We start from the raw sequence: 27,930 nt of genomic DNA on the forward strand, positions 1-27,930 counted from the left end.
TAAAATAACTATTCCATATTTAAGAACAGCATGGCAAGAGATGGCTCCAGGATACATTCCAGGATAAATTACCCTTACGTTCCAGTCTAAATAATTCAGCAAAGTGTCAAATGGTAAGTTAACTGGGGAGTGTTTTAAGGACATATTTTACAGTTATGTGAATAAACACGTGCCAAAAAAATACATAGGCTCTTGAACAATTAACAGCATTTTGCTTTTGTAAAAATAAACCCACTGCATAATGAATTATTTTATGTAACCTATTATAGCATTAATAATTGACTCAAAATACTTAGATAATATTGATCACTACCAGAAATACAGAGATTCAAAAATACGGTTTGCTGCTCTTACACCTACAACTCTATATACTTTCTTCACAGATCAAGCAAATATTTTAACCTTCTCTGGACAGTCAATCTTTCACAGGTTACTGACATACTAAACTTGGTTAACGAAATCAAATGTTCTGGTTTGATATGTTCTGGTTTGTTTTTCATTTATGTGTTGTGATAAACACAACACATAAATCATGATGCTATTTTTGAAACTTTTTGACACAGACCTTTCCTATGACTTTCCTGTCTACTTTGAGACACAATATTCATCTTGTACAGAAATTAATCTCGGGGTGCCTGGATGGCTCAGTCATTAAGCATCTGCCTTCAGCTCAGGTCATGATCCCAGGGTCCTGGGATCGAGCCCCGCATCGGGCTCCCTGCTCAGCAGGAAGCCTGCTTCTCCCTCTCCCATTCCCCCTGCTTGTGTTCCCTCTCTCGCTGTCTCTTTCTGTCAAATAAAAATCTCTAAAAAAAATTTAAAAAAAGAAAATCTTTAGGAAAAATTCCTATATTTTAGAAGTCTAACGAGAAGTTTAATTATATTCTCAAGAGTGATATTATATGTTCTGGTACCTTTTCAATAACAGATTAGGATATATGATATTTATATTTTTTTGCACATGGAAAAACCGGTGGTATATATTCCTTCTGCTAAATCAAAATAATATAACATTAATATTATATAGTACCTTAGATCTGAGGTGAGAAGTTGCTTAACTTAGTCCTCTTTCCTTAAAGGGATGCCTCCCTACTTCCCACTTTTTTTTTTAATACATTATTGAATGAATGATCCTTATAAGGCAGCCTTTTTCATCTTGTACAATTATAAACTATGAACTTTTTCCTTATGTTGAATGAAAACATATCTCATTTTAGTTTTCAGCTAATGATCCAAGTTCTGCCTTCTGAAGCTATGAAGATTAAGTCTAATTCCCATTTCCCAAGGCAAGTCTTCAAATGTCTACAAAATACTATTACTTCCTAAATCTCTTCAAGTTAAACATTTAATAATCCTGATCACTCAGAATTTCTCTTAAAATAGATATTAAAGTCTCTACCTGTGATTTGCAAATATAGTGACTATATTCCCTTCCCCCATCTGGATCTTGGATACATGACTCTGCAGTCAAGTAAAAACCCCTATTTCACAGGAATTGCTACTACACGTCACTTTCTCTGCTCTTTCCCTAAGCACTAGAATATAAGCTCCTAGAGGGCAAGGCCTCTGAATTCCTCATCTTGGTATCTTTTCATCACCTACTGCAATACCTGCGCATTGGAAATATTTATTAAGTGCCACAAGAATGAATGAACAAGTGAGCCTCCCTAAGTTCAGAAACTCTTATATTAATTTCATCTTGTTAATTGTGGCTCATACTCCCACCTGTCAGGCTCTTAGCTTCTTGACCACCATCTAATACATTAGATTACACTTCCAGCTTTATTTGATACATCTCATCCAGATCACTGATCAGATCACGATTTTGAACAGGATGGGGTGAAACACAAAGCCTATGTCTCATCAATGGAGATAGGAACCTAGAACCCAGCACACATTCTTCAGGGGTAGAGAAACTTCTACAGTCACTAAACTTGTTAACTGATTACTATCTGGCCCAGATATCTCTTCAAACTTGTTTGTGAAAATATCATGAAACATTCTCTCAAATGCCTATTTAAACAAACCAGAGTTTGGATCATAGATCTGATCTTTAGTGGCTTATGATGTAAGCAAATTATTTAATTTCTGTCAACATCAGTTTATCAACTGTAAAAGAGGGAACAATCCAATCTGTCACATAAGTTTACTGTAAGAATAAATGAGAAAAAAAATCTATCTATAATGATCAGCCTTGGTCCTGGCACATATGTAGATAGGGTTGAACATTTGGGGGCTGTTACTATTTTTGCTGAATTTGAGATATGATCTATCACACTTTCTGATGATTTTGATATCATAATGAGATTCAGGAAGGATCTCAGATTTATACATATATTAATCTAGCAATTAGTCTGATATGTTTTATTTTGAGTGAACCTAATGAGCACTATTTTTTCTACACTTAACAGATATTAGTTAAGTAAGCAATCCTTAAGTTTTACTGGAGATCAAAAATCAACGTTTGCTACATTTTACTTTCCTTTATAAACCTGGAGTGGCATTTCACAGCTTTCCATCCTACGGCAAATTTCATATTTCCATGATTTTTGCAAATATTTTTCATACATGGCTCTTAATCATATTTGCAGATTCTATCAGTACTCTAGGATGGAATTCTAGGCCTTCAAAATCAAATCATTTAATCAGATAACAGTGTGTTTACTCTCTCTCACAGTCTGTAGATAGCATTTTATAGTGGATTTGAAACCTGATTTTAATACACTTTAGCCAAGGCTTGTAGGTTACTGAAATTTTCTAAGCATTAACTTTCAGAGTTGTAATAAAATGCTAACTATCCCTATTTTGGTCATATTGTTAGATAAATTCAATGAGATCGTGTTTATAAAGTACCTTAAACACAGTAGATTCTAGTTATGAGTCTGTTTACCAAATACAGGGCTAACTGCTTAATCACAGATGCTGGTGGTTTCAGACAACAGAGCTGATCAATAATGATTTTTTTTCTTTTCATTTTAAAATAGTACTAACCATGGGAGTGGTGATAATATATACAGAGAGGTGTGGGTGCAGATATAAATAGATAGAGATGTGTGTATTATATCAACTTGGAGAAACTATCTATCATCTATCATCCATCTATCATCTATCATCCATCTATCATCTATCATCTATCATCTATCATCCATCTATCATCTATCTATCTATCTATCTATCTATCTATCTATCTATCATCTATCTATCTATCTATCTATCATCTATCATCTATCTATCTATCTATCATCATCTATCTATCATCTATCTATCTATCTATCTATCTATCATCTATCTATCTATCTATCTATCTATCTATCTATCTATCTATCTATCTATCATCTATCTATCTATCATCTATCTACCTACCCACCGACCTGAGATTGTCTATTGGGTATTTGTGTGTCTACTAATTAGCATTTGCTCCCTCACCTCTGCTTCCCCCTGGCTTGGGGTTCAATATCACATAGGTTTTGCTCTTCCATTTGGAAGAAAATTTTCCTTAAGGGACAATAATCACTGAGATATTGGTAGTAACATGTCTATGTGCAGGATATATTAATGCCTCGAGTGAAACAATGGTTCTCTGATAAGTCTCATTAGAAATTATGAAGAGAATAGTTACAAAGTGATGTGGACTTTATTTAAAAGTTGAAATGCTTAGGCTGTAAAGTTTTCTATAGTGTTATTCTTCTCTACTCCATATTTTTGAAGAAAGATATAAAGAAAAAGTGAGGAAATCTAGCATAGCGCTGATAATGATTTTTACGTGTTTTGATTAATTAATATCTGATTGATTCCTAGACTATGAATGGTTGATAACATGTATGGTAATTACTATCTTCTTCTTCTTCATCATCATCATCGTCATCACTATCACTTCTCTGGAGCCTGCCATGTACTAAGTAGTGTTCCACACCCTTTATACAATATTTCACTGAATCCTTACAAGAACTTTGAGTAGGTACTATTATTATCTTCATTTTATAAATGAGGAAATTAAGACCTCACTGACTTGAGATAACTGACTGAGCTCCCACAGCCCATAAAAGATGAAGCGAGGACTGGAATCAAAGCTGTCTGACCCCAGAGTCCTGCTTTGGGGTCTACCCAAGGTTGAGGGCATTGCTCTGTGTAATGGCATTGATATTAAACTGGGATCCATACTACACATAGAAAAGAAATCAGTATGTTTCAGGTTTCCTGAGTTATAGCATCAGAGTAAGAATAGCTATTTCCTATTTGCCTCCTGGGGTTATTTCAAAGATCAACAAAGTTGCCTAAATTCAAAAGTTATATATGTTCTCTGAAGGAAAATATAAAAATTCAGAGCACAGCAATTTATACTAGCTGTGCATGTCTGATTTGCACCATGTATTTATTTTTCACTTCATCTGGGGATATCTCAAAAAATAGACCTGTAGCACAAAAATAGCTATAATAGCCAATTGTTCTAAAAAGGACAATATAAAGACAATTTTTATCCTAAAAATTGAAATTAAACTGTACCCTTTATGAATGTTTTAAAATTAATCATAGGGGGGCACCTGGATGGCTCGGTCAGCTATGTGTCCAACTCTTGATTTCAGCTCAGGTCATGATCTCAGGGTGTGGAGATCGAGCCCTGTGTCGGGCTTTACACTCAGTATAGAGTCTGCTTCAGATTCTTTCTTTCCCTCTCCCTCTGCCCCTCCCCCCACTCACGCTTTTTCTCTCTCTCAAATAAATAAATCTTAAAAAAATCATATGAATTAAATATAGCCCTGCCAAGAAATACCAGTGAAGATTACATAAGAAGAAACAATGCATTTAATTCTCACTTAAGATGTATAAATTAATCCCCTCTCTTGAATTATTTACTGAATTTTACAAGCCAGCAGATTAGAGAGAGAATACTACACTGAGCAAATAATAATTGTTTCAGGAATTCAAGGGTGGTTAATATTATTCATCAAGTCAATAATATCATTCATCATTCTGTTTAAGGTAAAAAGAAATATATGATCATATCTAAAATGCGTATCTTTAATGCATCTTTTCCTTTACTCCTCACAAATAAGCACATAATCAATTTCAATATCCTATCCTGACTGAAAGGGAGTATCTTTAAGAAGTCAGGAATAAAAAGAAGTTTTCTCAACATGGTAAAGAATATCTATCTTCAGCTAACCACCAACGTCATACTTTGTGGCAAAAGACTTGAGGCATTCATATTAAAATTAGGAATTAGATAGGAAGCTGATTACCCTCCTATTTAATATTTTTAGAAGACTTAAGGCAAAAACATAAAATTATTATACTAGGTACACCTTCTGGCAAGAAAAAGCACAATTATAACTATCTGTAAATAATATATTGTAAATATAAAAATAACTGAAAGAATCAACTGAGAAACTCCTAAAACTAAAAACAAAGTGGTTGGATATCAAAAATCTATTCTGTTAATGTTTATCAGTAACAACAAGTTAGTAAATATATTGAAACAGAAAAAAATATAACATTCACCATTGAAGTAAAAATGTAAGATGCACAGAAATAACTTTAATATAAGAAATGCATAATCTATACAGCTAATAATAAAAACAGTATACTGTGAGACACAAAACATTTTGAATAGAAAAGAGTATTATACGCCTCGGTTGAGGGAAGATAATTGGATATTGTAAAGACAGCAATTCTTTACACATAGGTTTAATGCCATTCCAATAAAAATTCCAGTAACATTTTTTGGTGAAGAGATTGAAACTGAATCAGAATGTCATCTGGAAGAATACATAATTACATCTAGTCCAGAAATTAGAAAAAGAAGAGGAAAGGGCCTGAGTTTGCCAGATTTTTAAAAAAGATTTTATTTATTTATTTGAGAGAGAGTATGAGCAGGGGGAGGAGGTGGTGGAAGGGCAAAGGGAGAAGCAGACTCCCATTGAGCGGGAAGTCCGACATGGGGTCTGATCCCAGGACCTTGGGATCATGACCTGAGCCGAAGGCAGATGTTTAACCGACTGAGCCAGGCACCCCCTACTTTGCCAGATATTGTAACTTAGTATAAAATGAAGGTGATCAGAACAGCATAATAAGAACTAGAAGGTAAATAGTACAGAAAAGATGATCCTTTAAACATATCTTAATATGGATAAAACAAATTTGTATATATGCAGATAGCATGATGTATTAAGGAGGAAATGTTAATAAATATTAATAAAGGAAATGTTAATAAATAAATGTTTCTTTAAAGTAATAGGTGATGGGAATTGAGGAGGGCATGTGAAGTAATGAGCACTGGGTGTTATACGCCATTGCTGAATTACTGAATTCTATATCTGACACTATATGTTAACTAATTGCATTTAAATAAAATAAGTAAAAATAAATAAAATAAAAAATAAAGTAATATATATTTGAAGAAAGATACCTCTTCATACCACAATAAACTCCAGAGAGATTAAAGGGTTGGATCTAAAATTTAATCATAGAAACAATGTTAAATACCATGGTCTCTCAGTGTAGGTCCTGAAAGGCATGTGCTTGGGTAAGGTCACCATGAGTATAAGTTAGAGAAGCAAACTGTTCCAAGGATTGAATCCTGGAAACCCCAGTATGTAGATTTCAGGTGCGGAGGAAAATATAGCAAAGAAGACAAGGTGTAGTCACCTGGTTTAGAAATCCCTGGAACAGCATGTCCAGGGACGCAAAGTGAACAAAAACTTTAAAGAAGAATGGATGATTTAGAGTAGCACGTGCTGCTGATCGATCAAGAAAGATGAAGGCTGATAGCTGAATATTAGTCACTGGTTTCAGTATAGTGGTAGAGGTAAAAGTCTGATTTTAGTAATTCAAGAGAGAATGGAGGAGAGAAACTAGAGAGAGTATAAACAACTCTTCACTGTATATAAGGAGAGGAATGAAGTGGTAGAAGTCAAGAGGGATAGTGAAGTCAAGAGACTTTGTTTTTATTTTTATCTTATTTTATTATTTTATTTTATTTTTTAAAAGATTCATCCATTTATGGAGTGCCTGGGTGGTTCAATTGGTTAAATGTCTGACTCTTGATTTTGGCTCAGGTAATGATTTCAGGTCCTGGGATCAAGCCCTGAGTGGGGCTCCATGCTCACTGCGGCAGAGTTTGCTTAGGATTCTCTCTCCTTCTCCCTCTGCCCCTCCCCTTGCACACACCCATGCTCTCTCTCTAAAATAAATTAAACCTTAAAAAAAAATCATCCATTTATTTTAGAGATAGAGAGAGCACATGCACACACATGCACATGGGGGACCCATGAGATCATAACCCGAGCAGAAACCAAGAGTCCATCACTCAACCAACTGAACCACCCAGGTGCCCCTATTTTTGTTTTGTTTTTTGTTTTTATTTTTACTATTATTTTTTTTTTTTTAAGATAGCAAAGAAACCAAAAAGTGATGCTGCAAGAGAGAGGGGAAATAGGGATGGGCAGAATGATGACCTTGAGCAGGAGAAAGGGCTACTTGTCTTTTCTAGAAACAAGAAAAGTTCATCTAAAATGATGGAAGAGTCAGAGTAACTGCACAGAGATGCAGAAAGGTGGGTGCATGTGGTAATGGAAGATCCTATTAGTTCTTTTCCAACTACTTCTAATCTTTCAGTGAAATAAAAGCATGACCATCACTTGAGATTAAGTCTGGAAAAGGATTGGCAGAGGGGTTTGAGGGCTTGAAGAGGAAGGGGAAGGCATGAAATAATCATCCAGAAACGTGGGAGAGGAAATGGACTGAAGTAAAGTGATATGATTGCGGAGCAGCACAAAGGGTCGATCTGAAGTGAGTGATAATGAATTTATGGTGAGACTAGAACACATAGTTGTTTTTCAACAGCCACATTCAGCTTAGAAGGCATAGGTATGGAGCAGTAGGATTTAACAAGCGTTAGAATTAACTGAGTGAAAACAAAGGAGTAGCAAGAGAAATGAACATTACGAGGCAGCTATACTAATGAAGGGTCGTGAATATTAAGCTGGTTGAGAAAGTTAGGGCATGAAGGAGCTAAGGAACAATGAAAAGGTGTGAGCATCCATGGTGAGACTAAAAAGGTTGGAGTTGATGTATCAAGAAGAAGTGAATTGTAAAGAAAAGAGATGGTGGTCGAAGAGGACAGTTGACCTTGAGACTGTGTTTCTCGTAATGACAAGTTCTAGAATAGCACCATGGAGTGAGGAAAAGAAGCAGAGTTAAGGGTATGGAAGAGTTAATTTCACAAACATTAAAATCACCAAGAATTATGATAGGAATAGTGCTAGAGAGAATGGCAAAGATACAGAGGAAAAATCTTCAAGGAATGAGGTGAGTGACCTGAGGGTTAGGAGAGAACATTGATGAGCAGGTACAGTGAGCAAATAGATGGGGGCATGAGATTCAAAGCCACGTGTTGTTATGGGGGAGAAGGGAGGACGACAGGAAAGGGGCAGTGAGGAGCAAGGATACCTGCCTTCAGACTCAGGGAAATGAAGAGCGTGAGGCAAGAGCTACCACTTGGAGGGCTCTACGGGGAGCAGTATGTTGGGGACAGCAAAACAAAGAGAACATTAAACAAAGAGGGAGAATATGTGGGGGGTTTTGCTGAGTTTCTACCTTGACTTCCAGAAGCCTCACTGGAGGGGTTTCAGTAGGTGAGGAGAGGTGGGAAATGGGTTTAGCAAATCTGACGTCCAGACCTGGGTGAGGTTTAGAGTCTGGGGAACTCTATGTGGTGACGTGGCAAACCTGAATTTCTTGAGAGTCCCAATTGTTCCAAGGTGGATAGCAGTGGTGGAGGGCAGGCTGTTAGCATTAATACAACAACAACAACAACAAGAGTAGCTGGAATTCTATGGGAAGTGGTAAATTATGGGTTAAATTAAGTGGTTAAATTAAATCTTTAGTCTTTGGTTAGAGATCATAACCTGAGCAGAAACCAAGAGTCCATCGCTCAACCAACTGAACCACCCAGGTGCCCCTATTTTTGTTTTGATTTTTGTTTTTATTTTTACTATTATTTTTTTAAGATAGCAAAGAAGCCAAAAAGTGATGCTTCAAGAGAGAGGGGGAAATAGGGATTTCATAATCTAATCAAAGACTAAAGATTTCAAAGAACATCCAGCAACATAACGCGCTCATAATAGGTATATTTAAAAAGCAGAACATAAAATGGCACCTATGGTATTATATGAATCTTATTTATAAAAACATGCATAAAACTCATAGAAAATACCAAAAATATTAAATGTTTATGTTGAATTTTAGATGACTTTTAGCTTTTTTTATTTTTTTATAATTTCCAGATTTTTTATAAGTTTATTTTTGTATGTAATCAGAAAAAAGGCCCTTGTACGATTTTTAAATAAATAGTAGTGTCCTCAGGTGTTCTCCTAAAATGCTGTTAATATTTTATTTCTTGACACGAGCAGTGGTTTTTGCAATGATCAATTTTTAATTACTTTAAAAAATGTATACTATGGTAAATGTCTTTTTTCCCACGTTTTATTTCACACACACACACACACACACACACACACAATTAAGTTCCCTGCAGTTTAGCTCGCTTGCCTCTGCACATGCTATCTGAGCATGTATAAAGATAAATGATCACATGGGCCTTAGTCAAGAAAGACGTGGTAAATACCTGGCATTTGGAGGTTTCAGGATCACACAGGCTACTGTGTCCATTACACTGACATGGAACGCAGGTGCCCAGAGTTGGTCTAGGAGGGCGGCTACCCGGCTCAGACCGCAGTCGATAAAATCCTGGCATGCATGTCTAAAAGAAAAGGAAAGCAATTAGGACAGTCAAGTTATAAATCTTGGTTTAGCAATACTTGGGTTCCTCAGGGGTGAAAAAGGACTTCTTTTCCCCTACCTGCATTAAAGGTAACATCACTTATAAACACAAGGGCCAGTTTTGATTCCTAATGTGTATTTCTGTGTGGTCCTTAACGTATACAGGAAGCATCCAAGACCTCGGACCTTAGCAAAGGAGGGCCGTCATTTGCATACACCACTCAATCTGAAAAAGCTTCAAATAATCTTTTTAATCTTTTTCTTGAGAAAGAGGCTTATTTTTAAATAAAATTGTCATTTGGACTAAAGAGAGAATTCCAATGTCCTTGACAACCTAAAGTCTGCTTCTGCTATGCTTGATGGATAACTAGCTAATGTCCAATGAGACTCAGAGAAATATTAAATAAATAGAAAAGTGTCGCAGTTGCATTTTTTTATATCGATATAATTTAAAGACGATAAAAGCAAGAAATTCAAAATTCTCATGTCTTGGGAATATTAGACCACCAATAAAATTTCTCTTTCCCTGATCTATTTTTTTCATTTTGCAATAAAAATCTGAGAGCAAACAGAAAACTGCCAGCAAAGCTGACATATGCAGAATCAAGACTTCCATCTTCATTTGGGTTTATTATGCAAATGTATCAAAGAAACATCTCTGGCTTTTGAGAAGGAAGCCCATAGCCCCGAAGAGATAATGTGAAAGGTCTTGGGTTCCAGGCTCAGTCCTCTTGGTATGCAAAGCTACCGCATTTATCAGACACTGATTTATGAGTGAGAGGTAAGAGTTAGTTCTTCAGATCCCAATGAAGATTACAAAGGGACCGTTTTACCACCTTAGCTATGTAGGATTTTTTTTCCACAGGATATCTTGTTCCTGTTGATGAAAGAATGATTGCCGAATAAGCAGGAAAAAAACATATGCATTAAGAACTTCCCAGTGGGGGCACCTGGGTGGCTCAGATGGTTAAGCGTCTGCCTTCAGCTCGGGTCATAATCCCAGGGTCCTGGCATCGAGCCCCATATTGGGATCCTGGCTCAGCGGGGCGCCTGCTTCTCCCTCTCCCTCTGCCTCTCCCCTTGTTCATGCTCTCTCTCTGTATCTCTCTGTCTCAAGTGAATGAATAAAATCTTTAAATAAAAAAAATTTAAAAAAAAAAGAACTTCCCAATGCCTCTAAGTTCTTTTGGTTCTGGACTAGACCATCCAGGGTGGTATATACAAAAAGGTTCCTTGGAGAAAGAAAAAGATCGATAGTCAACACTCCCTCACTTATTTTGATTTGGATACTGCAAAAGCACCTCAATTAAGCATTCAATTAAGAGTCTCTCTGCTTTTATCACAGCCTATAAGATATTTTAATGAGATTAAATAATGTCCCAGCTTTGAGCAAGCTGATAAAAGAAAATCGGGAACAGTATTCAAAATATTTTGAGTCTCATTTATTTTATAGTGGACTTAATCATATATTTTAATAAGTTTATTCATATTGTTTAAAATCAAGGTTCATATTGCTATTGTTACCAAATAAGGCCTAGAAATTATGGCTGAGGAACTCATTTAAGAAACTAAAGAAACCATTCAAAGTGTATTTAAAAATATTTCACAGTATGAGTTGCTCCAGTTCTTTAGTATGCTGATTACAGAATAAAACTGGATTTTCTTTACATGGATTTCATCCTTGGATACCTATATAACTATTGTTTTTTTTAAGATTTTATTTATTTATTCATGAGAGACAGAGAGAGAGAGAGAGAGAGAGAGGCAGAGGGAGAAGCAGGCTCCCAAGGAGCAGGGAGCCCGATGCGGGACTCGATCCCAGGACCCTGGGATCATGACCTGAGCCGAAGGCAGATGCTTAACCATCTGAGTCACCCAGGCGCCCTATATAATTATTGTTATTTTACTGGTGTATTTGCTTGGGGTGTGTGTGTGTGTAGGTGTGTGTAGAGGTGTGTGTGTCTCTATGTGTCTGTGTCTGTGTGTGTGAATGTGAAAATCACACAAATAGACAGTTTTTCTAGCTCCATTTTATACCTCAAACAGAAGTTCAAGACAAGTCTCAGAGGAAGAATAAAGTTCAGAAACAGGACTTTTCATTGAGGAATTACATGAAATTCAGTGTTATGTACTGAAACCTGAAGGTGAGCAGGGCAGGTGAAGTTTACTGTAACACACACCCAATTACCCATATTACTATGACTCTTCCCAGGAAAGAGAACAGGACGAAGCCGAAAAGCACCTGTAATGGGAGTCTGAGCCTGAGCTCCCACTGGAGCTCTATGTTGAAACTTCTAGGCCTATCTTTGCGGTTCCCAACCCTGGCTGCACATAGAATCATCTGAGGGGTTTTATATACTGATGCCTGGTTCCACCTCCAGAAATTCTTTTTTTTTTTAACTTTTAAATTCTTAAAAAAATATTTTATTTATTTAGTTGAGGGGGGGGAGGGGCAAAGGGAGAGGGAGAGAGAATCTCAAGCAGACTCCCCAACCAGCGAGGAGCCTCATGTGGGGCTCAATCTCATGACCCTGAGATCATGACCTGAGCCAAAGCCAAAAGTTGGATGCTCAACCGACTGAGCCACCCAGGCACCCCACCTCTAGAAATTCTTATTTAATTGGTAGAGATTAGGGCCAGGGTTTGTTTTAAAACTCCTAGATGGGTCTAAGAAGCAGCCAGAATTGAGAATCGCTGGCATGCTCCTCACTCTCTGCTGGTAATGTGTGGCTTTTAAAGGGCATAGAGACTCCAATACTGTGACGCAAATGAATATGGAAGCCTTGATCTTACAAGTTAGTTTTTTCTAAGGGATACAGGCAAGTTGCGCGGCATAATTAAGACGTGGTTTCCCCACCCCACAAATGAGCGGGTGTATTAACTCAGATGATTTCTGAATCTTTTGTTCTAACACTCTAGATTAAATTTTATGTCCTGCTAGATCAAATTTCTAAGAGTGAGCAAAGCAAGAGACAATGCAAGAGTTAGCACCTTAAAACACTCTTTACAGGAACTGGATGTATTTGTTTCATCTTAATCCCCTCCTTTCTTGGATCCTTTTTGTATTTATTCTTTCCACTTTTTTGGTATTTTTGCAAGTTTTTCAATGTCAGATGTTCTCAGTGAACTGGGGCAACATTTATGAGAATGATTATACTTGAGTTGGAATAAAAAGAGGAAAGACAATAGCTATTTTTTCAAGTCCTGTCTACAATCCTTTCTGAGACAAAATGGAGAATTTAAAAAAAGCAAATAAACACTGTCCCTTTTTTTCCTCACTCAAACTTTTCCAAAGTTCTCTTTCCTTGTGCTAAAGTTATTCTTAGCACAATTGTCTTCTGCAGTCCTTCTATCTTTATTTTCATAATATGGCATCTCATCAAAATGTTCGAATTGCATAAAAACGTGGGAGGATGGAGACAAAGAGAATAGAGAACCCACAGGTCCAGGTGCAGGGTTACACACCATTTCCCACCTCTCTCCTCAGACTTTAACAAGAACACTTGTGCTTGTTGCCAATGGAAACCCTATCTGATATCGTCACGCGTGTTTTGCAACCAGGCAATCCTCAGTTTCATTCTTGTTCACTGCTCACTAATATAATTTTACACAGGCGTTGAACACTGCGGGCTGCAGTTTCCTCACCTGGAACATAAGGATCTTGTAGAACATCAGAATTGAGTATGTAAGTGCATCTAGTTTTTTTGAAACAGACTTAATTGGGCTCAAATTGCAGTTTTGCTGTTTTCTAGCTGTGTGGCCGTGGGCAGGTTTTGTAACCTGCCTGGGCTTCCATTTCCTCATCCCTAACATGGGGGTCATAATACATACTCAGTGTTGGTGTAGGTATATTAGGAAAGGTTGTGCAGGATACAGTAGGCATTCAGTAAACGGTAAGTTGTTTTTTTCTTTTATAAGGTTGTTGTGAGGATTAAAGAAGATGATGTATGTTTAGTGCTTCACATATAATAAATCAACATAGATGCCTCTATTCCAGATAATTTTTTAAATATAGTCATTGAAGACAGACTAAAAATAAAAACAACAGTAATTGTTCTACGTTGCATTGGGTAACAGAATATCCATGTCTGCCTACTTACCCATACCATGTGCCTCAATATTTTTGTGCACAGGAAAACAGTCTTTGGATCTTCCACATATAACAAAAGTGGTAAAGGGTATCCCAAGAGATGTGTGTATGGAAGAAGAAAAGTCTATTTTCATGATTTTGTCTTTTGAGTTTTATGAGTTGATAATAGGTATACATTTTGGGGATATGTAAAAAATTATTTTTAGTAGCCAAAAGTAACAGCTTCTGAATGGTGACCCAGTAGACAGCAGCCATTCAACCGTGAGCCCCCTATTATAACATGAGGGTGAGGAGACAGAGGCTGAACTGCGCAACATATGATCTAGAAATCATCTGCAACTGTTTGATCACCATAATCTTATTGCAGAGAACCATATACTCAGTGCTGACTATTTCCATTTCTACATACAAACTAACCTGAGTTTAGGTCAGTCAGGCAATCATGTGAACTCAGACAATGGTGAGAAACTCAATGGCTCCCACACCAACAAATGTGGTAGGGAAAATGAGTCCTTTATTTGACTTCTAAAGGTAATCTCATCTTTACACCAAATCATAGATTGTAATAAGTGGGCATTTCTAGAACTAATATTCTCAATGAATAGGGCCGAAGCATTATAAGATGACAGGTAACAAGCAAAGGCTAAGTGTCTTCACAGTTGGCTATATTTTCAGCAGTAACTAACACTTAATTCTGTTTATTTGCAACCACATTTTGGGTAAAAACAGAAAATGAAGAGCTTGTAAATGCAAATGTCTCTAGAATACCATACATTTGGCGAAAGTATTGTAAAGGAATTGCTTTGTGTATTCATGACCCAAAGCATATGTTACTGGAATGGGAGGTATTATTTCAAAACTGTCCTTAGCTCTTGCTTTGATGATTAGATTTTATGCTTGGGCAATTACACTTCAGAATCAAGATGAATTATAAATAAGATGTATAATGGATTAGAGGCAATGGGATGTGGAGAACACCTCAGGCACCTTATTATGAGAGATAGGCCTTTATCCCCATAATCTCAACACTAGGATATTACTGTAATTATTGTCTGTAAATAGGAGCTTAAGTGAAATTCACAGGATATAGGCGAAGCCACCAATGCAGATGCTGTTTTGTATGTGTTCCTAGTTTTCTTAATCTTCTTCATTTATCAATTTCTTTATTTGTGCTAATATATATTTTCACATAATGACGGAAAATTACTAAGATTAATGGAAAAGCATGTTTTAGAATATGTTATTTAAAAAACCTACCAATCACAGCAATAAGAGCTTTTAACATTTAAAATCTGGAATGGAAGGTAGACCGCATTAAAATAATTTGCTCCTCTACTCACATTTTTATTTGTAAGTGAACAGTATTCTTTTAAATACATGCAGAAAAAAATATAGCTGTGGTAGCTTTCTCTTTAAGACGGCTAAAGGTCAATCTTGACTACTTACACAATACCTTTTATAGCAAAATAATATTGCAGAGCCAGAGAATTTTAGAACTTCAAAACCCAACCTGTTATTTTATAGATTGGATAACTATATAGCAACTAAGGCCTATAACAATTAAAGAGTTGACCAAGGTCACACAGTAAACCAACAGTATAGCCAAACGCTTCTTGGGATAAAATTCTTGTGTAGAACAATCTCAAGTTCTTTCTGTCTTCCGTCTTTAAGTCTTTTATGCTCATTGGAAAGGTAGCATGTTTTATATGCGCCACGTTCACTGTCTCATTGTTCACATCTACACTGTGTGCATATGTGTATTTTGGTTGGTTGTGCATATAAATGCAATAAATAACTTACTAGTATGTGTACAAGTGCATATATGTATAGGTAGGAGTTATGACTTCATAATGAGGTGGGTTATTTGACTATTTATTAGATCAAAATAGACACATTCATATGAATATTGCCTTTCAGAGCAGCCACAAAGCTATAAAATTATTCCAAGGGTGTTTTACAGATGTTTGCATTTATTCTTATGAACTTGTTCTCTGAACAGCATGGAATTTATATAATGGTAACTAAGTTGAATAGCATTTCAGATCATAATAGGGCTTTCACATACATATTTTCATTTAAACCAATCCTCATGACTCTACAGGTAAAAATCCTAAGGGCCAGCAACAAACAGAGTGAATGCCCTGCACAAGTAGTGGAGCTAGGGAGGAATCGCTGAAACCAAACTCCTTTTTCTTTTCATCATAATATGCTACATTTCAAGATATTTATATTCATTATTTTTAAGTTACTTTAGTTTTGAGCTGGTGCCACCATCTGCCTTATGAGCCATACTTACCAAAACTCCTCAAATCCTATTTACAAAAGATGTATACCGTTTTCTATAAAGAAATCAATGCATGGATATATAACTAATTATTCTGTAATAACACTATTAACATCAACCAACGTTGACTACTGCCAGGCACCGTAATAGTGCTTTAGGGTCATAGGTCATTTCGTCTTCATATGATTCATCAGCTGCAGTAGGAGAGACATTAAGAATATCTAACCAGCTATGCAGTGGGCCCCAACCAATCTGCCTACCAGGAAGGCATCTACACTGCAGCACTGGAGCAGATCCTGGACGCCCCCTCCTACACCTTTGGTTGTTGCACTGTGGGGAGGACTATGGTCTGCAGGAGAGGAGCAAGTGTGGTGGCAGTAAGGGGCTTGGAAGTTTAGTAAATGGTGCAAGGTCTCAGTCCTGGTACATGGTGAAGTCGAGATTCAGACCAGTCCAGTTTCCCATCCATCCCACTTTCCCCTATATTATACTCTTCCTATTGATATTTAATATTCACAAAAATTAAATAGGCTTCCAGAGGATAAAGATCTAGAAAATATACCAGTTCTAAAGATAATCAAAGGAAAATCCCAGAGAGCAAAATAAGCAATTTTTAAAAATATTAACGACTGGATGATAGTGGCATTGTGGGAAAAATATATGTCCTTTTGGGAAGCTTACATTGAAGGAAACAGTCTGCTATTCAGTGCCTACGTTTTGTCTTGTTCCACACAAAAACAATCTTTCAAAACCCAATATAATCCTATCTCATAATCATTGCAGCTTAAATGTCTTTAGCCATTCAAAAGAGGTGCCGAGAAAATAGCTCAGATATACTAAAGGTGCCTTATGAAAACATTCTTGTTTCCTGACTGCTCCGTATTTTGACAAATCTTTTAATTTTCATCAAATATTTCCCTTCAGATGTGATTCCTACTTCTAGGTCACAGTAACACCATCCTCCTCCTACTGTGTCTCATGATGTGAGTGGAGGGTTAAAAACAAAAAATAGGTTAAGGACATGCATGAACAAGGAAAACTCATTGCAGCCAAGATAGTTCTGGAAGGATTTCGATTTGGCTGGTTAGGTGAGTTGAACTTACGCAGGTTAGCAGTAGCCCCTTACCTCACAGGACAGACCAGAATAGCCTGGGGGACAATCACATCTTTCTATGGAGCGAGCTGGAGAAGTCACAGCTGTTAGGTGCCCTTGTTCGGCTTCCTCCATTGAGATCTCAGAAATCCTGCAAACAGCGAGTACATTTAGATTATCACACCCATAAATTAAGCTCACGTAGCAAGCACCCAATCCTACAAAAGGAGTCTTCTCAGGTTTTTGTCAATAACCTCAAGCTTGTCCTATTGTTTTCAAGCTGCCTAAATTCCAGGGACTCATGTGCCACATCATAGTCCTGCATCTTTGCTTCCTCAAAGGCTGAGATTACACATCAGCAAAATATTCACATAAATCATAAGGAGTTTAGTAAATTAGATGTCTGATGTCCTGTTGAGAAGTTATTATAAAGATCTTTTTCCCCACATTTTAAAATGTGAGTGGCTTCAGGTAGACATGGCCAATTAATTAGACATTTATATTCCTTCCAACAGACAAACCAAGGTCATTCCCCATTAGAGTATCTCCTGTAGTCACTAGTGAAATTGCTTTTAATTTATAACTAGCCCGATTTCTTCCTTTCGAGTCTCTGAATGTCCTTTCAAGAACTTTAGAAAAACGTCTAGAAACTGACTGAACATAATCCAGTAATGTTGATCTTACTGGAGAAAGGATAAAGAAACTTTCAAATCAGTGATTTTGTTAATTTTATTAAATAAGCCCTTCAACTAATTTAACTCACCTTTCCTATTGGTAGAAAGGTCCTTAAAATTGAAAAAGATACATTCCTGGTGAAAATGTTGGTACCTTTTACATTCATTTGAAATTAGGCATTAAAAAATATATGCGGTCCATAAACTCAGACTATTTCATGACTGACTAACGGGGAACATGAAAAGTTCTGCAAATAAACTTTTAAATGAGAAAATGAATAGTTTTGCTTCACTAAAAGTCACCTCCAATAGCTTAAGGAGCTTGAATCATAAACTTTATAACAAGCCTAGCTAGATTTTATTGACACTGAATTATGGATGCGCACCCTGACTTCGCTAGAATGGAATCAGCCGGCGGAAGACCAGCCAGCCTTTATGAAACACATGTTCAATTAAAATTCAGGTTTCACTCTCCCCTCCTTAGAGTACACAGAGCAGTTTGATCTATAAACAAACCACTCCCCTCCTGTAAGAAAGACTCTACCTTTATGTTCCCCTGGATTCTCTGTGGGAATGAGCAGGTCATCTGAGGTTTGTTTATGAGTCCTCTCTGTTGGCATCAGATGGTATTTCATAACATGAGGGTTTACTAGCATCATCTTCTTTTCTTTCCCACATGCATGCACACCACAGGCTAGTGAGTATTTAAAAAACTGAATAAAATTTGAATTGTATGTCAACAACAGATATTTCTGCAATGCACCTGGTTTTTCTCAGGGGCTGAAAGAGCAACTGTTTTGCTTGAATCAGGGATTTGGCCAAACTCAAGCTTCTATTTAAGTGAAGGCTGAAATGCAAAGTTGTTACATCCTTCAAATGAATGTAAGAGAAGAAAAAAAGGCAATGTCAGCATTGACATTATATACAAAGTCTCAAACTACAAGTAAAACTCTCAAACTCTCTGCTTCTGAGATTATTTTAAATTTGTAACTGAACAAAGATGCAGGATTATGTTCTAACTATCTTTGAGGGAAGATTCAAATAGATTTTTCACTGTTGTCACAATTCCACTGTATTAGAAAATTAAGTGCTGATCCATTGCTTTATTTATATTCTTATTGTTGACAGACAGTGGCTTTAGTTTTTATTGAGTCTAGAACAAGTGATTGTATGTATGTATGTATGTATGTATTTATCCTTAAGCTTCACAAAATGATCTCTTAAACCAAAGAATTTTATTTAGGGAGGTCTGTGAATAATATGATAAGAGAAAGAGACTTACGGGGTGGGGGGTGCACCAGAATAAAGGTGGTGTTTCACCCCATAAAAAGGAATCAGTATGAGGGAAGCAAAGAAAGTATAATGAAAAATGCATGACAACATTTTTTTTTTTAAAGATTTTATTTATTTATTTGAGAGAGGGAGAATGAGAGACAGAGGGCATGAGAGGGAAGAGGGTCAGAGGGAGAAGCAGACTCCCTGCCGAGCAGGGAGCCCGATGTGGGACTCGATCCCGGGACTCCAGGATCATGACCTGAGCCGAAGGCAGTCGCTTAACCATCTGAGCCACCCAGGCACCCGACAACATTATTTCTATCAGTTCCACTAACACAATGTTCTGTGTGCTACCCAACTCACTGCAGCATGGAAGAATTTGCAAAATAATTATCTCCATCCTCACAAAGTTACCCACTGTCTTCCATGACATACGAACATGGCTTGGCTTCTGCCACCTGATTTACAATTGATATTTTAAAATAATTAATGCTATTGCTGACAGTACATTTTTTGGCACATGCCTTTATTTTTTAATTATTTCACATAAAATAATCTTAGAAGTGAGAAAATAAAAAGAACACCAAAGGGATACAGATTTGAAAATGAATTTTGATCCTGGATTTATTCTTTTACCCAAAGTCCCTACTTATGGTACAATCGGAAGAATAATATGGATCTTCTTCAACAAAGAAAAAAATCTTCTCCTATGTTTAGTATAATTTAAATATCTGAAATGCGGAATTTACATATTCATTGGATTGCCAATAAAAGACTTCATAATTTTTTTCTTTTGTTTTGTTTTCCTAAACTGATCTACTAATTTATTATATAAGACTGTTTTCAAACATCTATTGATTCCATATTCTTACAGGAACAGAGAAACTGACATGTCAGACAAATTGAGGCTATGTGTATGAACTCAGCTCACCTTCCTGCCTCCATGGTAGGAAACGTAGCTACATGTGAGCAATTCCTCATTTTACCTCATTGGATAAATTGTCCCTTCCACTCTAGAAAATGATCATGTGTGCCCATGTTGAAATCTCCTGCCTTCTCCATTATTTTCTCTTTATCCTATCATTTTTAATGTATATCTTGCTACAGACTCCTTTCCCTCAGGGTTTGTAAACAAGTTTACTTCTCACTCAGATTAAACGATCATCCTTTGATCTTTGACACTATCTCATTCCTCCCTTCTACATTTATCTTCCTGGAAAACAATAGTCTACGCCCATAATGTTAGGGCCACTGTGTCCCATTCATATAGCTCAAAACTTTGAGATTTGCACCAGGATTCTACAAAAATTGGTATTATGAATGGGACCAGTGTGATCCTAGGTGTCAGTCTCAAAAGCCTCATTTTAGCTGACCTCTTTGGGTTACGTGAAAACACGATACTCCTTTGTAGTATTTTCATCTTTTAGCTTCCATGACACCACATTTATTCTTACTATTCTTCTGTTCTCTATTTGGTGTGATTCCCAATCTTTTCACATTATGATGCACAGTGAAAGGGACAATATTGTAGGGCACACTGGGATGAACACTTGAGAATGCTCACGGTTGGAAAAGACGAGACCAATTTGACCCTGCCTGGCTCCCCTGAAGGTTGAAGGGGGTCACTTTCTCAGCAATCTTGTAATCTATTTATAGCACAACAGTTATCTATCTCTACCCTGCAGGGCTTTTCCTTCTGAATTTCTGACTGGTGTCTAAAATTCACCAGATCAAAGGTCAACTTGACTCCCCCCCCCCCCCTTAAACTTGCTTCTCATCCTATTTTGTTTTGGGGCGGAAACGGTATCATCTTCCACCAGGTGACCTGGAAGCCATCCTTGACTTGTCTTCTATCATCACACTCCCAAACCAAACACTTCTAAATCTTTCTTTTCGGTGTCTCATCAATCTTACCTATAGACGACTCTAAAATAAGAATTGAACTTTTGTTCTATTACAGTTTACCTGCTTTGTCTCATGATATTTCCATAAGTTGCCTTGATAAGAATATAATGAATATCATATAGAATATCCAAGAAGTCTTCACGGGTCACTGTTCTACTGATTCGAGGATCATCACCGTAATATTTCCATTCTTTCTGTTAATAGGAAAAGAAACCACTTTGATGAAACTAAATGCAAAACCACTGGCATCCTTGCACCAAACTAATAAGCTTACCTCCGTCATTTCGATTTCATGCCGTGTCAATTGGCCAATTAGAGGAGCAGCCATATGCCTGATGATAATTCTAGCATGCGTAGGGGTACCACCTCGAATGATAACTTGAGGATTATAGGTAGAGAAACCTGTCTCTTCCCGAGCCTCAAAATAGATTGCGTACTTGAGTTTGCCACCGTAGGCCATCAACTGACAAAATAAAGTGAGGAGTGACGTGTCAGATAAAGCCCCAAATGGCATGAGTCCAAAAGCATATTTTACTTTGTTCTCGTATGACTTTGAAGTTCTTGTCCTTACCTTCCGTCCTTCAAACTGTTCTGGAAGTTTCCAATAAAAAGGTTCCAGACGGAGTTCCTGTCTCACGAGGTCCATGTGTGCAACAATCTCTGGGTGTTGAAAAACGATGCCTTTGGTAGTGGTGTGCTGCAGGGCCTCGTCCACCAGGGGCAGAATGGTCTGCTCAGGCTTCAGAGTCACCTGCGTGGGTATCAAAACACAGCAGGGCACTCAGCTCACATCTTTCCGGCACCCCTTTAAATCTAAGTTAGGGACTGTGTGTGTCTGCAGCCCCATTCTCGTTCTGATGAGAAAGAAAACTTGTGCATCGTGAGCCACCAGGGCAGGGGATGAGTCTTTCTGCCTTTTTGCACAGTGAAAACTACAACATCTGTGAAAATTGGTCTTTTACACTAATAAAAAGTAGAACTTAAAAGTGGGAAGAGTTAGAGAAAAATGAAAGTAAGAATGAACATGCTGCCACCCTAAAAGGCAGCGATTCTCGAAGGCTGGTTCAAGTGAACGTGCAACAAGTTCTGGTTTTCATGACTGCCTTAGCACGTGCCTGCATTCATGCTCTGGTGCCCTCACTCTCCAGAATGCAGCTGCTGCCCATCCCCCAAACATAATGCTTTGGGTACAACGTCTCCCTTTCTCACTGGGCATCTATTTCCTTATCAACAATAAATGAGCTATTTTTAGGAGGAAAAAAAAAGGCATTTATCCCAACTGTCTAATGTGACATGGCCCCAGTTCTAAATGTGCACAGGGGAAAAGCTTACTTAAATGTTTCACCATTGCCTCCTCTCCCTCAGTACCTGGCTGAAGGACACCCGCGGGAACTGACATTATACCATTACATGGCTCAGTGGTTCCTTACTCACCCACGTACGGATCAGTCCTTTTGCTTCAGAGCACTGGGTAGTAGCCCCGAAGCAATAGCAGTTGCTGCAGCCTAGTGGGTTCTTGGCATCAAGTCCAAATTTGCCCGGCTGGCACCTATCACAGTGGACACCTTCTACATTCACCTGAAGGAAGAGGAGAGAGTTCCTCAGGGTAGATGATGAAGTTATGAGAGAAATAAACTTGAGAATGAGTAATGCTTCTTCTTAATTAACCAAAAAGGAACACTGAGTATTAGACTCACATCTCAAATGGCATATGTAGTTAATTTCCTTGTCAGGATTTCAGAAGTCTAAAAAAGGCTTTATTTATACATAAATACATGCAGAGGCTATTGTATATTGGTTTTAAAATCTAAGCAACACATTTCCTAATATCCGCTGTGAGCAATATGAAAGAGTCATGAGAATTTCAAAAGCAAAACAGAAACATTGATTCCCAGACAGTGGTGTGATACAAAGTTGTAAAAAACAGGCAGGGTGTTAAAATAGAGGGTTTATAGAATTATCATTATGTAGCGTATATAAGCACAAGGAATGCATATTAAATACAGTGTGTAATCATAGTATGTAATAATGCAGCACTGGACTTTGTGTTTTGTCTGGGGACTTCAATGGCAAGGGCTGCCATTTTCTTAAATTCTGAAGACTATTTTAATAATCACTCCCTGGATTTCATTTTCCTATGTCCTCTGTCCCTCTTTGCATGGATTTTTCCTTGAAAAGCTACCTCTGACACAGTCTTAACAGCATTTATCCTGGGATTGATTTTTCAGAAATATCTAAGGGGGGGGGAATCCCTCTTATCTTTTTTAATTGGCTGTTTTTCTACATCATTTAACAATATTAAGGAGAGCTGAATTTTGCATGTAGTCGCTGTTTGTTATGTCAGTGTTTATACGTGATAAAATTTTACTGAACTTCCACAGCAACAAATATATTTTTCAGTGTACAGTGATTGTGGATTAATTTGAAGAGAAATGGTTTTTTAGAAGTCTTATTATCTAGCTGTGATTTTCCTCTGATGATGCTTAAGAGAACTGTCATTTTTTTTTCCTTCCCAAATTATTCCTGTTTAAGCAAAGCAAATATGTAAAGAGAAATTTAACTTTACCATTAAAAATATACCATCTCTATCAACTGGAAACAAAGTTGGATTTGGGTTGAAAACAAGTTCTTAAAGAGCAGCGCTTATCTGTATGCCAATGAACATATATGAATAAACATTGTGTCTGGCAAAGAATTTTTGTCTATTTGTTTAATGCAGTGAAGCATGAATGAAGTTAAAAGTGAGCAATGGAAAGAGAACCTAGGGAATGTTTTCCTTTAGTGTATTTCGGCAGCACACACCTTACAGGTGCACTGCCCAGTCTGATCAATACAGGAGCACTTTTTAGTCTCTGGGTCACAGGTCCTGTCGTCAGTCCCGGGCAGGAAGCACTCGCAGGGAGTGCAGTGAGGGTAGTTCCAGTGACCTCGGCTGCACTCTGTACATTTGGCACCGGAGAATTTGGGGTGACAGCTGCATTGGCCCGTGTTTATATTACATTGGAAATCCAAGGATCCCACTGTGCTGCAGTTACAAGCCTATGGAGGAGATAAAAACAGCAACCATTAACACCATTTCATGGGAAATAGCTTAAAATTTTAATTCGAGTGTTTCTATGCTTCCATTAAACACATATTCATCATGTGTCTATTATATGCTTTGTACTGTGCTAGTTTAGTCGCTTGGGAAACATCAATGAACATAACATTAAAATTGCTTCCTGCATTTACTAAAATTGATGAGTGTCCAGAAACCGTAATCCTATTGAATAAGAAAGAAATTGTGTGTGGTTTTTTTCTGTCTTTTTGTGGCAAGGAGGAGGTAGGTATGGGTTTTTCTCAACCTCTTTTTGTTATGAAGATTGAAATTTACAGAGTCATTTTACCTTATCATCTCATTTTTACAGAATTTACAGAAATTAAGCTGTAAAGAGACTTCTCTCACAATGTAACGGAGACAAGTATATATATATGTATATATGTATATATATCAGGATAAAATAAGAATTATTTAATAGGAGAAGTACAGAAGTCTCTGAACATACAGGGAGCCCCAAACCAGATTTGGGGAAATCAAGAGAATTCAAGAAAGTGACATCTAGCCAGGATGTTGTTTTCCGGCATTTTGTTTTGCAGACAAGCCTGATTTGAGGTGTTTTGCTGGTAGCCTATTTTCTTCTTCCTAGGCATGCATAGGATTGTTCTCTTTATTTATGAAATTCAAAATTTTGCTGTAAGTTTTAAAAGTTTGAGTCTTTTTAATTAATTTACTGGAATCTGATGAGTTCTTTCAGTTTGAGAACAACAGTATTTTTTTTACTTAAATTTATTTTTGATACTTACTTCTGTCCTAATTTACCCATTTGTTTCCTCAGGGTCACTTACAATTCTTAAAGTACACCACTTTTGTCTGTCTGCCCAACCTGTGATATCCTAATGTTCTCTACAGCCATTTTCCTACTTGCCTCTCAGATTTGTTGACCATTTTACAGTGGTCAACAGTGAAAATTCCATTGTATGTGTATGCCACCAATGCATTTTTAATTACACTATTGTATTTTTAGCTGATTTTCAATAATGTATTTCATCTCACTCAGTTTCAATCTGTGTCTTTTTGTCTTATATTCTTTTAAGTCTTTCTGCTCTTGATTTACAGAGCTCATCTCTCATTATAATTTAATGAAAATGCCAACTTAGGATTTGGAATAAGTCATTTTCAGAGATCAGCAGCGGCAATGATCAATCTACTGTCTCTGAGCTCTAAATTCCCTCCTTCCCTGTCCTGCTTTATGATACTGTGGTTGTACCCTATAGACATTTCTCTGTGATTGGGTAGCAGAACGTTAGGCTTAGTCAACGGTGGGCCCTGGAGAAACCTAATAAGGCCACAGTGGTGGGAAGACACTTCTGTCCTGGGTTCTGGTTCTTCATGACTATTGTCATTATTACTATTTTACTCTTTAGTATGAGAGCCCAGAAGCCCAGAAAGAATCGCAGCTGTGCCCTCAGGCCACTCTCTCCCCACAGGCAGCTTTCTGAGTAGCTTTGGTCTGTGCACATCTTTGGACCATGACAAGAAGCTCCAGTATGATCATATCCTGAAACAATGGTGGACAGCATCTACAGACCAGCACTTGCCCACAATCTGTTTACCCTCACTCAGCCTAGAAATAGTAGCTACTCTTTTGTACCTGTTACTTCAGGTCCCCCTATATCCCTCCTTTATGCTTTTTCAGTAACTAACTACCTTTAACCAGTTAACAATTCTTTATATTCTACTTCCCCTGTTTAAATAACTGTTATGGTTTCTGTAGCCCAAGTAAGTCCCGACTTGGTACCCATGTGGGTATCATCTTTTTTGTGTCTGAGTTTTCCACCATGCAATGTTTGTAGGTCATCAATGACCTGATTCTTTTTGTTGCTGTTTTATTATCCTTCTCAGATCTATATCTGTATAGCTCTATAGCAGACTTGTATGCATTTCAACTTGCCAAATTCCCAGATCCAAGTCTGGCTGGATACCCCTTTGCATTTCTCGCACTTTCATTGCTCAGCTTAATTCTTATATCCACTACTACTGGGGATCTTCCTGCCTCTGCTCTAGCCAACAGTAGTTTACTTATGAGACTACTCTTTCTAGGATGTGATGTACAATCACCAGCTTCCATCTATCATCTCCTTCCTGTCCAAATGTTTGGTGAAATATCTTCCCAGATTCTGATGTTAAAATAATCACCAGGCCTTATTATTTTTGATGTCTTTATGATTAAGTATTTTTCTGTCCTCAATGTTATCCAGTTTAAAAAAAATGCCACTGAAAGTTATTTTAAGGCCAAAGATCCAAAATATGATTATTTATCATATTATAAACATGGACATAGTTTCCTAAGCATAGAATAACCCGTTGCTGTCACCCCAAGTAACTCATCCTTATAAGAACATCAGATGTAGAATGAGATTTCAAAATAAGAATAATTAGGGGTGCCTGGGTGGCTCAGTCAGTTAAGCATCCGACTCTAGATTTTGGCTCAGGTCATGATCTCAGAGGTTGTGGGATAGAGCCCCGGGTCAGGCTTCATGCTCAGTGCAGAGTTTGCTTGTCCCTCTCCCTCCCCCTGCTCTCTCTTTCTCTCTCTCTCTCTCTCTCTCTCTCTCTCAAATAAATAAATAATTTTTTTAAAAAAGAATAATTCTTTCACTTAAATGACTTTTCCTTGACTCACTTAAATAAAATGGGCCATAACCAGAAACAGAAAATTATGATATATTATAGAAACTATATTCATGTAATATATTTTAAAATGTCTCATGAGACATTCTCATCCTTTAACTAAAATATGAAGTGTCTGCTACCCAATTTATTATATAATACCAAAGCACTAATTCTTAAAGACTAGATGACAGTCCAAGTAGACATTGGGGCTTTTCCAAATTGGGAAGTTTATTTAGGAAGTTATAGTGGAGAATAAAAGGGACCATTAACCATATGTTTAGATAGCACTATAGCCAACATCAAACTTAAATCATAATTAGATGTAATGTTTGTTTAGCAATAGCAGATTTATGCACTATTCCCCTGCTAGTGAAAGGTGGCAGGCTTTGTATTCTACTTCAGTGAAAGCTCAAATGATGTGTGTGCTCACACTTCAGCACAGAGAAATTACCCATGGCACAAAGGAAGCTATAAATTTCAAATCACTGTTCATTTAGATTATAATCATCCAAATTTTTTCAATAGTAGAATACATGCTCATAAATATTTGTGAGGACTCTATGAATTTTTTTTTTGTAATTGTTCATAATGATGAAGTGTGTAGCTATTCAGAAATTCAGATTTTGAACAGTGGTTCAAAGTAATCAAAAATTTTCAATCAACTTCAATCAACATAATGTTTATTCAACAACCAGTAAAAATAATGGTATCTCAAACATAGAACTACTTTTTTTTTTTTAAGGAAACTTGGTCTATATTCCATTTTGATTTATATCCAGAGTAGACATCAGCTTCAATTTCAGGAGATTAAGAGTTTTGCCACATCACAAGATTTTGTGGATAGAATGGAACCCTTTTAACTTTCCTTGGGGTATATTCAAGAGTCCAAGGGATGGGTAGATGCTTGGATTCAAAGTTGAAAATGTAAGAAGTCAGTCGTGGAAACTGATAGCACTGTTTATACTCAACAAAAAGCTTTGGAACTCTTGAGAAGTTTTTGTTTTATTTCCAAAAATGTATTTCAAACTTAATAGTGCCATTGGCACTAGAAAAATGAGTATCCTGTCTAGTTTTTATTTAATCCTATGACTAATTGAAGTCATGTATCTGAACTTC

At 37.1% G+C, this 27,930-nt stretch overlaps 1 protein-coding gene across 1 annotated transcript in view; it reads right to left on the minus strand.

Annotated features, from left to right (window-relative positions):
• The window catches only part of LAMA2 (laminin subunit alpha 2), a 468,253-nt gene that overhangs the window by 181,258 nt on the left and 259,065 nt on the right, over positions 1–27,930 (minus strand). The window contains exons 24-30 of the mRNA XM_088023741.1: positions 23,904–24,140; positions 22,536–22,679; positions 21,673–21,852; positions 21,376–21,564; positions 21,162–21,295; positions 17,281–17,398; positions 9,626–9,760 (exon numbers count right to left, since the gene is read on the minus strand). Of these exons, the coding sequence (XP_087879867.1) occupies positions 9,626–9,760; positions 17,281–17,398; positions 21,162–21,295; positions 21,376–21,564; positions 21,673–21,852; positions 22,536–22,679; positions 23,904–24,140 (1,137 nt within the window). The remainder of the gene's footprint in view (positions 1–9,625; positions 9,761–17,280; positions 17,399–21,161; positions 21,296–21,375; positions 21,565–21,672; positions 21,853–22,535; positions 22,680–23,903; positions 24,141–27,930) is intronic.

The sequence above is a fragment of the Eumetopias jubatus genome, unplaced genomic scaffold, assembly GCF_037043125.1.
Source record: "Eumetopias jubatus isolate StellerSeaLion01/CBP00866 unplaced genomic scaffold, mEumJub1_p1.0 scaffold_6, whole genome shotgun sequence".
Lineage (NCBI taxonomy): Eukaryota > Metazoa > Chordata > Mammalia > Carnivora > Otariidae > Eumetopias > Eumetopias jubatus.